Genomic DNA, 13172 nt, shown 5'->3' with positions numbered 1-13172 from the left:
AAAAATAAAAAATGTAAAGAGAAAAAATCTTTAGTGTTTGTTCTTTTATTTTACTATACATAAAATTGGTGTATATTAGATTAGGTTTATATAATTTGTTTGTATTATTTATATCCAGCTTTATGTTATTAATGTTAAAAAAAGTAAAATATTTAAGTATTGAAAGAATCAATTTCATAATGATTAAAATAAAAATGCAAAAATAAACCCCTAGACTTTTTTTCATTGACAATCCAATTTATTATAATAATTTTATTAATTTAGTGGATTATTTTAAACGATAAGGATTAAGGAATGACATCTCTCATGAGTATTATTTCAGCCACTTATTCCAAATCCCATATCTAAACCTAAAAACAAAATAAACAGTCCTGTATCGTCTCTTTCACAACAGATCTCGATAATCCCCCTCCAACCCTATCGGCTTCGTCCTCGCCCACCATCTCTCCCGCAACCCAACACCGGTAATCGCTACTTCCTTTCACGTCACTAAGTTACGTTAATTTCACTAATCCTCTGTATGTTTAGTTTATTTTTTTCTTTTAAACTACTTGTATTTTTTTAATTCAAACTCAATGCTTCATGTGAATAAGATTATGGTTAATTGAAGAGTTTTGATTTGTGCTTGTTTTGTTTATTCAGTGACATTGGATGTGCTAATGGATAACGATGTTGAATGAAAGGGTTGAAACCTTGGAAACTCTTGAAGTTAGTTGGAGCACAAAACTTTCAATTTATTATTATGTAGGTTGTTTTATAATTTTTACTAACTGATTCACTTTTCATCTGAATTTGATTTCAATTGTTAACTTTAAATGATCTTTTCTTTTAAATTTTTTCCTCTTTTTTCATTTTTCTATTTCCAGGAAAGTAGTATATTTATTTTTCCAAAGATTTCTCTATGGTAATAAGATATTCATCTTTTAGTCTCCATGGTAACCACTATATATTTATGTGTTTTCTCTCTAGATGCCCTGTTTTCTCTCCATAGGGATTAGAGGCTATTGTGACTCACTGGATGAAATATGTCTTAGTTTGTGAAACTCAGTCTCATTACAAGTTCACAAACAATATGAATTATATTGATGGAAATCAGCACCTGCGATTGGTAGAAAATGTCTAACGTATGAGTTGGATCCGAGTTTAATGATGGAAAGTGTTTGTGTATTTTATTTTTTATCTATTTCTCTATAACACTCTTACTTATTGAAAGTTATATCAGGGAATGGCAATAATCAATTTCTTTGGCATATGCATTATGGGATAAAGAAGACAAAGTCTCAAGCTTTGTGTTATAGAAGGTCTTATTCATTTTATACTTAGAGCATGTTACTAATTTTTATACTTGGTAATAATGGTCCCTTTGGTTTTTCCTTTTTCATGGTCTCATTTAGAGTTATTTTCTTCTAATCTATGGATGGTTGGACTTTTACCTTTAAAGATATTATGTTCTTGTTCTCTGAGATATAATTGAGGTGATATTTATGATTGGTTTATATTAATAATCATAATCATGTTATATTAATTAACATTTTGTTTCAGGGAAGCTTCATGAGAGTTGAAAAATATGTCAAAGGAAGGTAAATACTTATCTATCCAATTTTCAATTCACATCAGGCAATCATCTTTCCTTTGGAGCCTAATTTCACTTTCTGTTTAGGAGAAACAACCATGTTAGAGCATTGGACTACAAATGATATTGGAGAAATGTACCTATAAATATATCAGAATACAAGAAATTCTTGGACATAACAGATTTGTTAAGATTTTATTAGGGGAAATACAAGTTAGCGATGTTGTTAGAAAGCTTGTTTATTGTATATTTAGTTTTTAGAATTTAATTTATACACTGTATTGTTTAGTGGAATTCTTTGAATTAAATAATATATATCGATATAAATCTCACAATTACTTTATTATAAATGTTTTCCATAAATTTGTTATCATGAGTATTAATATACTTATTGTCTAATTTTATTTAAATAAAACAGAGTAATCAAGTTTAAGAAAGTTGTGGCTTAAATGTTAAACAACGGTTTTTAAATGTTGCCTAAAAAAGCCTTGAATACAAAAACTACGGCTTATAGGAATAGGCAACGGTTATACAGATGTAGCTTAATCAAAACCGCGGTCTAAAACAAGTTTAGAAACCGTAGCTTGTTCACATAATTAGGCAACGAGTTTTGTCTTTCGTGGGCAAAACTAATAAAACCGCGGCTTAAGGAATAGGCAACGGCCGTATATTCCACGCCTAGATAACCGCGGGCTAAAGGCTACAGCTACGGTTTTTATACATCTAGCTGCGGTTTTGCATTGTTGCCTAAGCTCATTTTTGTTGTAGTGAAACAAAAAAGAAAACGTGAAGAGAGTTGGAATCCTCATAGTTCTTGGGAAAACTATGAAAATGAAACTATGAATCAAAGAGGTTATGCAATGGCTAGTGGAAAATGGACAAAAGTTGCGGAAGAATTTAAACCTTACTATGAAGAAACTAAATCTAAAAGATTATTAAACTTAGACTGTCTAAGAAATCCATAGGATATACTACAAAGATGGTATAATGATATGATTATGCTTATAGAAACCGATGAAAAAATTTCTAAGATAAACCTAATGGATGTCAAGAATTTAATAGCTTATAGAACAACAGGAAATGTGCCGAAATTCTTAACAAGTATTAATGATGAAAGATGGAATCAATATATAGGAATGGTAGAAAATAATAATCAACAATTTGCTAAACAAATAATGGAATTAATATATAAGGAATTCATAGGCTACAATACTCTTGAACATAAAACAGAAGTAAATAAACTTTTGCGAGAAAAGGCAGAAATTCATCTAATTAATATGCAGATATGTAATATGTGTGAAATAGATAATTTCATTTGTGAGTATAAAAAATACTATTATGAATTAGATAATGAAACTAGGAAAATATATCGAGGAGTCTTTATATCAAAGTTACCATACCCACTTAGTGCAAAAATAAGAGATATATGGAAATCTCAACCAATTGAATTTGGTGATAGCTTAGGAGGAATTATTCAAATTATATATAATGAATTAAGACGACAATGCATAAAGAGTACAAGAGCTAAACAATTAAATAGAGGTAGAATCTCACTTTGTTGTGATATACCAGAAATAGAGCAACCAGGAAATTATGGTTGTAATCAACGAAGTAGAAAGAGTTATAAAAGAAAACATAAATTAAGAAAAATTTATCCAAGAAAAAAGGCCTATAAAAATACTAGAAGAAAGTATTTTAGAAAGAGAAAACAAACACCAAAAAATATTTTCCAAAAGGAAAAAAGAAATGCGTATGTTGGATATGCAATGTAAGAGGTCATTATGCCAATGAATGTCCAACAAAGAAAGAAAAAGATCTTAAAGAAAAATCAAAACTAATAAAGAAAGTATATAAAATATATAATTTAGAACCATTAGAAGATGAATTAAGTGATTCTGACTGTAGTGTATATGAATATATAAAGGATGAATTATCTTCAGAAGAAACAGAATCTGAATAGTACATATATCAAAATTAAAATTGAAAAAGAAAACAAAGAAACTGAAGCCTATATAGATAGAGGAGCAAGTATTTTTATAACAACCAAAGCATTATTTAGTAAATGGAAAAGATTAGAGAAACCATTAAAGATTCAAATAGCAAATGACTCAATACACCCACTAAATTGGGTAGCTACAAGAATTACTTTAAATATTAAAAATAAATTATTCATAGTACCTACAATATATCAACAAGAAACAGGGTTAGATATAATAATAGGAAATAATTTCTTACGATTATATGCACCCTTTTGTCAATACTTAGAATATATATCGATCAAGGCTCCATATATTAAAGGAAAACAACTGAAAGAAATTATAGATATCCCTATTATTCATTCCTCACAAACAATTTATTCAATAAAACAATCAGAGCTCTCCAGACTAAAACGTGGTGAAATTATAGATTTAGTTTGTAGAAAAATGTGTTATGCATTAATTAATTTAGAACCAGGAAGAAAAATCCCAATACATATTGAAGAACTATTAGATAAAGTGTGTAGTGAAAACCCACTAGATCCTAAAATTAATAATAAAAACATGGAACTAGTTGAATTGAAACTAAAAGATCCAACAAAAGAAATTAAATGTAAACCCATGATATACACAAAACAAGATAGAGATGAATTTGCTGAAGATATTAAGCAAATGTGTGAAAAAGGATTAATAAGACCATCAAAAAGTAAACATTCAGCACCAGCATTTTATGTTGAAAATCATAATGAGATTAAAAGAGGAAAGAGAAGGATGGTAATTAATTATAAACAAATAAATGATGCTATGGAAGGTGATGCGTATTTTCTTCCAAGAAATGATTTAATTATTGAAAGAGTTAGAAATATGAATTGGTTTAGTACTTTTGATTGTAAATCTGGATTTTATCAAATAAGATTGTCAGAAGAATCTAAAGCTTTAACAACATTTAGTTGTCCTCAAGGTCAATATGAATGGAATGTTCTTCCAATGGGAATGAAACAATCACCAGGTATTTTCCAACGCAGGATGGATTCTATCCTTAAAGAATTCAAAGATTTTTGTCTTATTTATATTGATGATATATTAGTTTTTTCAAATAAGGATCTAGATGATCACTTTAAAAAAGTAGAATTAGTACTTAATAGGTGTTTAGAACATGGAGTAGTATTAAGTAAGAAAAAAGCTATAGTAGCTCAAAATAAAATCAATTATTTAGGATTAGAAATTGAAAAAGGGAAAATAATAATGCAAAAACATGTATTAGAAAAACTTCAAAATTTTCCCACTAAACTAAAAGACAAAAAGGAATTACAAAGATTTCTTGGATTACTAACATATATTTCAAATGAAGGTTTTATTAAAAATCTTGCAGTTGAAAGAAAATTACTTCAACAAAAACTTAAGAAGGATGCTATTTGGTCATGGACCGAAGAAGACGAAATACTTATTACTAAATTGAAATATTTATGTCGAGATCTTCCTGAATTATATCATCCATCAGATGATGATCTAATTATTATTGAAACTAACGCATCAAATGAGTGTTGGGGAGATGTTATGAAGGCTAAACCCCCTGGCCAAAAGAAAGAATTACTATGCAGATATATGTCTGGAACCTTTTCAGACAGTGAAATTAATTATCCTACTCATGAAAAAGAAACATTAGCAATAATTCGGATGTTAGAAAAACATCGAATTTATGTTCTTGATAAAGAATTTATTGTTAGAACCGATTCTACTTATGTTGCAGGTTTCAAAAATATTAATCATAAAGGAACTTACAAGCAAGGGAGACTTATAAGATGACAGATGAAACTAGCCGAATATAATTACTCAATTACTCACATTAAAGGCGAAAAGAACGTACTTGCAGATATACTTTCTAGAGAATGGAACGAATCTCAGAAGAAATTTTGAAACAACAATTGGAGTTAAAAGAAGCACTAAGAATTTACAAAATAAAAGAGCAAGAACTGATTGAAAAGGAAGTGGAATTAATCGATAAGGAAATAGAAATTATAAAATCTCATCTTAGAATGAAGAATCCACTTGAAGAGATTAAATTAAAAGAACCTAAGAAATGGTATGCAGTATATAACAGACCATTTCCAGGAATTTATGATGAATGGTATAAAGCAGCCCCTCACTGTACAAAAATCTCAGGAGTTACTTATAAAGGGTATGCCACCAAAGGAGCTGAAAAAGCAATGAATGATCATAGAGAATCAGAAAAATCAAGAAAAGAGATTTATCTTAGCCCAAGAACTTTTTCAGAAACAATAAAGAATAATGCACCAGAAAGAACATCCATGAAAATCTTAGGAAGAATCCCTTCTTCCCTGGATAATTTGCCAATTATGTCTCGAAAAGAGCATGAAAATCAGATTAAATTCTCTGAAGAAAAATTTAAGGAAAATTTAAAAAGACTTACTTACTGGACCGAGAAAGAAAATACTAATTGTTTCTATATGGTGGATAGAAAGTTTTTTGGAGTAAAAGCTATAATCACCCCAGGAGCATCCCAATTACTAACATTTAATATGTTCTAATTCGGACTTATTGAATGCCTTTATTTAAGCAAAAATCTGGAAGAAATTAATCTTTTCCCATATAAGTTTAAAGAATCAGTCTAGAATTTTAAAAAGAATATTGGTGGAGAATTAAATATTTATTTAAAATTTTATTCAGCCTATCCGAATTTTACAACAAATCAACCAACCAAGCACTTTGTCTTCATTGGAGTAAGTAATAATCAATTTCCTTTAAGAGATGACTCCAAAGAAGAAATGTATGATGATGATCACTTAAATATAATTTTATCTAAGCAACTTTCAAGCATATTCTTTCAATGTCAAGCTATTGGAAAGAATTCATGCATTTAATAAGGAGACAATGAATTATAAGCCATGTGTACTTAAGGAACTATGTTCAAGTATAAAAAAGAGTGAAAATCATGCATGTGAAAGATGCTTTCAAGAAAAAGATGTCGTGGAAGTAACCAAGTGTCTAGAAAAGTCCATGTGTCTTAAGGATGAGGACAAGGAGGAAGCAATAATATAGTCATGAAGATGAGGATAAAGGAAAGCAATAATAGAGTCATGAAGATGAGGATAAGGGGAAGCAATAATAGAGTCATGAAGTAGATAAAAAAGTAAAGTCATTTGTCATGTACTGTTTAAGTGTCTTAAATAAGTAGTACTATAGATGAATAGTACTATGCATTATTGTGAATAGAAAATAATATTATAATGTGTGTTTAGGGCTATAAATAAGTGCTTCTACAATAGGAAGAGGCAAGTTGTAGAAAACAACCTTTGTGTAAGTTTCTCTTTAGAAACATATGCTAATCCTTTTAGGATTTAGCTTGACACATTTTGTGGGTATTGTTGTAACATAAACTTATATCAATAAAACCATGTTTCTACTTATTCAAGAATCATTCAATTAAATTACACAACATATACTATTAATCAACTATCTCACATAAACTTACGGAAGCAGCGGTGGACCAAAATTTCAGAAGAAATAATGATCAGGTATAATTTCTTTATTTACTTACTTTTATTAAGTGTTATAATTTTCTTATATGTCTAGCATAACAAAAATGGAAAAATAAATAGTAAATGATATAGAACATTTACATATTACTGAAGAAGATGGAAATTACGAAGGAAGTATTTTAATAGATCCAACCTTATTTCAAAAAATACAAAAGGAAGACTTAGATTTAACTAAGGATGCAAATATGAAGGGAAAAGATAGAATTTGAGGAATAATGAAAAGATTTAACCAAAAGGATAATATTATATATTATGGTAAAATAATTAATGAAACACCAACTGATATAGCAGATGCCCAAGGACATACCTATATACAATTATTAAATAAAAAGAAACTTATGGAACTCAAGAAAAATATAAAGAAAGATGAACATAGAAATAAAATAGGATATATTCATATAGGAGCAGTGCAAGTATTAATCAAAGCAACTTTTTAAGAAGGAATAAACTCTCCAGTAGAACTAATATTAAAAGATGATAGAATTACAGACCTGGTAGATAAAATACTTGGAGTAGTAGAAGGAAATTTAGCTTATGGTAAACTAAAATTTGAAATACATCCAAATATAGGAATACCTTTAAATACTCAAAGATTAGAGCAAACTTTAACTCTTGAACACAAATTCCTTAGAGGAAATTTAATGAGATCAGGAGATTAAATATTTTCAATCACTTATTGTGTTAATTATGCATTACCTAATTCTCACCATAGTATTACCTTTAGAAATAATAATAGAATTGATATACCAAGTCTTTTTGAAGATATAGGAAAAATTTATTATCCAAAGAAAAATGAAATAACTGAGCTAGGAACTTTTATGAATAAATCAAAATTTTTAGAGTTAAGAAAAAATCAAATACCAAAACCACTTAGATTTTATGAACCTGAAAAAATTGAAGAAAGTGATATTGATAAACTTTCAAACCAAGTAAAGGACTTAACAACATATTTAAAAAATAGATTATAATGAGTATTGCTGAATTTAGTATAAAAGAAAAAGAAAAAGAAATAGTTATAAAAATAAAAGAAATAGATATAACTTATTTTGATAATATTGAAAATAAAGAGAAATGTTTTTATGAAAAACTAAGATGTATTTGGAAATTTACTTTACCAAATGAGTTAAAAACAAAAATATGTAAAGAATATGGGAAATTATGTGCACAAGCTATACTTTTTGAAAATGAAATATATTATGCACTAGAAAGTGATATAGATTATATTTTATTAGTTGAAAGTTTTTATGATAATGAATGTATAATAGACTTAGCTTTAATAGAAAATGATGAAATTTGGGACTATTTTGATGATGATTAAGCTAATAAAAATAAGTTATAAAATTATTTCATTTAATCACTACTAGAAATACACGTATTACCTGTGAAATTTCCTGCAGAAAAGTTTCCGCAGGTTTACCTGCGGATATTCCTGGAACTTTCTTAAATAAAATAAAATTTCCTATGCTTCTAGAATTTGCAGAAAATTATGCAGTTATACTTGCGGATTTTTCTGCGATTGATATATTTCAAACATAAAACGAAAATATAATGCAAAATTCGCAGGTAAATTCACAGGAAAGTTTTCTGCAAATTTTGCTGCGGATATCTATTTTATTATTATACAAAATTCGCAGGTAATTTTGCAGGAAATGTTCCTGCAGATATTGCTGCAAATTTAACTATTTTCTTAAAATAATAGTAATTTTTGTCTAATTTTTTTTAAAATGATAATAATAATATTATTATTATTATTATTATTATTATTATAATTTATGAAGTAAATATAAAAGTTTATTAAAATAGAGAGAATAAATAATTATATTTAAATGTGAGTGTAAAATTATTTATTTAATCTTTTAAATTAAGTTTGAGAAATAAATTAAGTGTTAAGAAATTTTCTTTGGGGTTGAGGATTGGACCTCTTATATTTTCCTCATACACCCACGTGAACGATGAGACAAAGCTTCCTTTCTCTAAAACCCTACCGCCGCCGTCACCATCCCTTCACCACTTTCCGACCACCACAACTCTTAACTGCAAGCGAGCAACGTTTTTGTACTCCTCATCACCTCTTCTCCTTTCCTTTTCTGCTCTGTGACTCAATTTTCTTTTCAATCAGTGTTGAAATGGAGCTGTTTGAAACGGAACCACCGTGCCGGTTTCCCTCAGGCCACCGTGAGCTTCATCTCCTCCAAGGGTGAGTATTCCTTTTACCTAATCAAATAGTTTTATTCCTAATCTAAAAATCCCCGAATTCTATTGAAAACCCTAAACTTTGCACTCCTCTTCAAAACTGAATTTGGCCATGTTTTGCAATGTCTTGATTTTTCTTTAATTTCAAGTTGAAAACATATTTAACTTCGAAGTCTTGATACTTTTTTGCGTGAAGTGTATTGCTGTTATACTGTTTGATGAAATGCCTTATAGAAAAATTTATGACATTTATTTCTAAACTAGTGCATTTCTACATGTATGTTTCATACAAATTCGAATAGTGCATGATGAAATCTCCCCAGGTGTTGGATTTGGTAATGAATCACTTAACTGGACCAATTCCTACAGAGATTGGAAATTTAACTCTACTTGTGAAGATGTAGAAGAAATTCAATTATGCTAGTTCTTATTGGAAATTATTTCCTCTCCTACTTACTCACTTACTCAATTTTATGTTTTCTTATAGAAACCTGCAGTCCAATGGGTTGACTGGTAGATTACCTCCTAAGCTTAGAAACTTGAGATACCTTCAAGATCTTTGGCTAAAGAGGAAAGGTCCTTATCATGGTCAATGTTGCCTCACAATGGTACGCTATACTTTAATTATTAGTAGTGTGATTGCTTTGTAATAATTTCATTTCATTTCATATCTAATTAGTTGAATTTGTCTTTGTTTGTCCTTAATTTACTTCGAGTCTAATTTGTTTTATTGTGCTTTGATGCAGTGGCTTGACTAACTCCAATTACACAGAGCTGAGTCAGTTGTATGAGAAATACAAACAGAGAGGTTTCTTTTTTCTCTCTATCTTTTGTTCTTTACCTGATGCCTTTGTGTTGTTTTGTTTTGTTTTCCATGTTTCTTTCTTTTTGTCCTTTTTATATTGTGTTATCTGATACAACTGTATATGTGCTTAAATAATTAATTGCATATGATTAAGACAACATAAATATTTGTTCTTAATTTCTTAGGAGCATAAGCTCAGTATGGAACCAAACCAAAATATTAGTCTATTTAGGGGTTATTGGTTATTGTTTTTTACATTCTTTATAAATAATATTTTCCTCTAGATTAATTGGACAACTTGGCATATATACCAAACATTAATAAGATCCTTCTCTTTTCTATGGTTTAAGCAACTAACTTATTGTGGTCTTCTGTCGTGTTTCTGAATTACTTTGTTGTCTTTATTTTCAGGTTTGGCCAATAATGCTCATTCTCATAAAATTGCAACGTCAATCTAAGGCATCAGCTTTACGTGTTCAACTTGCTTCACTGATTGGTCTGTTGATCAGACACTCTACCTTTGTTGATGACAGTTTGGCTAATTCTGGAATTCTAGGTTCACTGACGGATGGCCTTAGGGACAGACAGGAAAAAGTAAGAAGGTTTTCTATGGCTGCTTTGGGTGAGTTGCTATTTTATATATCTACCCAAAGTGCTGACTCTAAAGATAACACTCTGCTTGAATCTCCATCGAAGGACAATAGGACCGCACATGGCTGGCAGGTTAGCTTCTAAGCTTGTTGCATGTAACGTTTATTGTCCATCTGCCTATGCCATTTGAAGCTTGAGTTATGTAGTGATTTGGTGTGTTTGTGTGTGCGCGCGTGTGTTTAATTCCACCTATTTTAATTTTCTTTATGAACATTCAAAGTTCATATTTTTCTAGAGTTATCTTATTTTCTTCTGGCTGCAGGTTCCAAATTCATTAATTTCCCTTGTGACAACGATATTGAGAAAAGGTGAGGATGATATAACTCAGTTGTATGCATCGAGTTCTGTCAGAGCTAACCTGCAAAGTTTTATTAGATATTAAGTGTGCTAAGATATAGTCGATAGATAGTCTACTAATGAAATAAAAGGTGTGTTTTAGAATCTAAGGGTTGACCTCAAATCTCACCAAAAAAGAGTGTTGATCTCAAAATAAGTATTTGATATAATTAATCAGTGAGATGAACTTACTTCGGAAGTAACTTTTGTTAAGTTAATAGGCTTAATAACTTTTTTGTAAACATTAAAGTTCATCAATCCAACTGTTGAATATGGTAATATTTTCTTAAAGATCATGCACTCCAAATTTTAAATTAATTGAATGCTCATGCCTATGTAATCTTACCACCACCTTTTGTATTTTAAAAAATAAATTCTATGTTAAGTTAAAATTATATGATGAAAGATCAAATAATTTTTAAACTTCATAAAAAATTGTAGACTTAATCTACTCAATAGAATTATTAGTTTGGTAGTAAAAATGCTGAAATTTTGTCTACAAAGCATTATTCAATTTATCTATGAAAATAGTTGCTCTACTTATAATAAATTATAAGATTTGTTAATTTTTGGAGAAATTGCACCTACTCTGCATGAAATATACTTAAGTGACATATATATAATGATGTTACGATGTTACGCAATTAGTTTATACACTAATAATAGATAATTATTAATTGCTTGCATGCTCTGAAAAGTCCAACACCATAGGGTACACCCCTCCCTGAAATACTGCTAGGGGGCAAACAATAATATAGATATATTTTTATTATTTTATAAATATATTACCTGCGGATTTACCTGCAGATATTTTCTGCAGAATTTCCTGCAGATTTTTCCTGCGGATTTAGCTGCGGAATTATAGGAAAATCCGCAGGTAACGTGTTTCCTGCAGAAATTTAGCTAAAATCCGCAGGTAAATTCGAGTATTTCTAGTAGTGAATAATGAGGTATCATTTTTGATATCAGAGCACTAAGATTCAATTTAATTAAATTTTTAAAAACAAAAATTTATTTTAAAACTAGAAAATGAGTATAGTTAATGAAAGATTACGAATTATAGAATTTAATAGTTTAATTAAAAGAACAAGAGGTAACATAAAAATATTATATGATAGACTAGATTATTATTTAATAATAGGAGTTGATTTTGAAATTGAAAGAATTACAAAACACCTTTTAGAATATGAAAATAAATTAGATTTTTATAAATCAAGGTTAAAAGAATTAAATGAATATAAAAATATCCGTCACTGAGATTTACGACTAAAGAATTAGAGACCAAAGTTAAAATTTGGTCGGTAAAAACTGTCACTATCATGACTTATTTTAGCTGTGAAATAAGTCTTGAATGAATTAGATTAACTCATATAATTTTTTGTTTGAAGAATCGCGATCCACAAAATTTATTAAGTCAATATTTAAGAGACTTTTATACATCTATAAATAACGACGTTTATTTTCTTTACTATTTGTGGTATTTCTTGCATGTATTAATTCTACAAGAATCAAGTCACACTGATTGTGGCTAAATGAAGAACATTTCAAAATTAATTAAAGAATATCAAAATAATTATCTTTTTCACTGTAAATAAAAATTAAAAATTTATCTTTTGATACTATAAAAAACTATGGTGCTCCATTTTAATACCATGTTATCGTCGTCATAAACGACCATCATAATTAAATGAATAATAAAGACAGACATATTTTCTTTAAAAAATTCATTCCAACAAATATATATTTCGTATATAATTTTTATAATATTATAATTATTTTTTATTGAAAAAAATAGAAAAAAATTAAAGTTAACTAATTAAATTTGTGACAAATAGTTTCCACATATATAAATTATACTCTTTATTACTCATCTTAGCGATACATTTAAAAATAATAATGTTTAAACAATAAAGTAGAGTAAAATATAATTGATTTATTATAATTATTATTTTTATGTTGACAATAATATAAAATATAAAATTTTATTAGTTTTTACTTACATATATTTGCCCTATAATTTTAATAATAATTAATTATTATTTTCAGTGGTGGATTCAGAAATTTTTGTTGGTGGGGGC

The 13172-nt window shown here is 28.5% G+C and overlaps 1 protein-coding gene and 1 long non-coding RNA gene across 2 annotated transcripts; both read left to right on the top strand.

Annotated features, from left to right (window-relative positions):
- The first annotated feature begins 309 nt into the window (after positions 1 to 309).
- LOC131647562 (uncharacterized) lies at positions 310 to 1861 on the top strand. Its single transcript, XR_009297859.1, has 4 exons — positions 310 to 464; positions 643 to 1301; positions 1543 to 1580; positions 1661 to 1861. It is a non-coding gene; the product is annotated as an uncharacterized LOC131647562 (long non-coding RNA).
- Positions 1862 to 9003: 7142 nt separating this feature from the next.
- Positions 9004 to 11832, top strand: LOC131647561 (serine/threonine-protein kinase RUNKEL-like). Its single transcript, XM_058917449.1, has 5 exons — positions 9004 to 9306; positions 9790 to 9910; positions 10049 to 10110; positions 10519 to 10830; positions 11021 to 11832. The coding sequence occupies exons 3-5, from the start codon at positions 10090 to 10092 to the stop codon at positions 11138 to 11140; spliced, it is 453 nt and encodes a 150-aa protein (XP_058773432.1). The 5' UTR covers positions 9004 to 9306; positions 9790 to 9910; positions 10049 to 10089; the 3' UTR covers positions 11141 to 11832.
- The last annotated feature ends 1340 nt before the right edge of the window (positions 11833 to 13172 follow it).

The sequence above is a fragment of the Vicia villosa genome, linkage group LG2 (assembly GCF_029867415.1).
Source record: "Vicia villosa cultivar HV-30 ecotype Madison, WI linkage group LG2, Vvil1.0, whole genome shotgun sequence".
Classification (NCBI taxonomy): domain Eukaryota; kingdom Viridiplantae; phylum Streptophyta; class Magnoliopsida; order Fabales; family Fabaceae; genus Vicia; species Vicia villosa.
The sequence above is the reverse complement of the archived record's forward strand: the minus strand, read 5'-3'. Positions and strand labels throughout refer to the sequence as shown.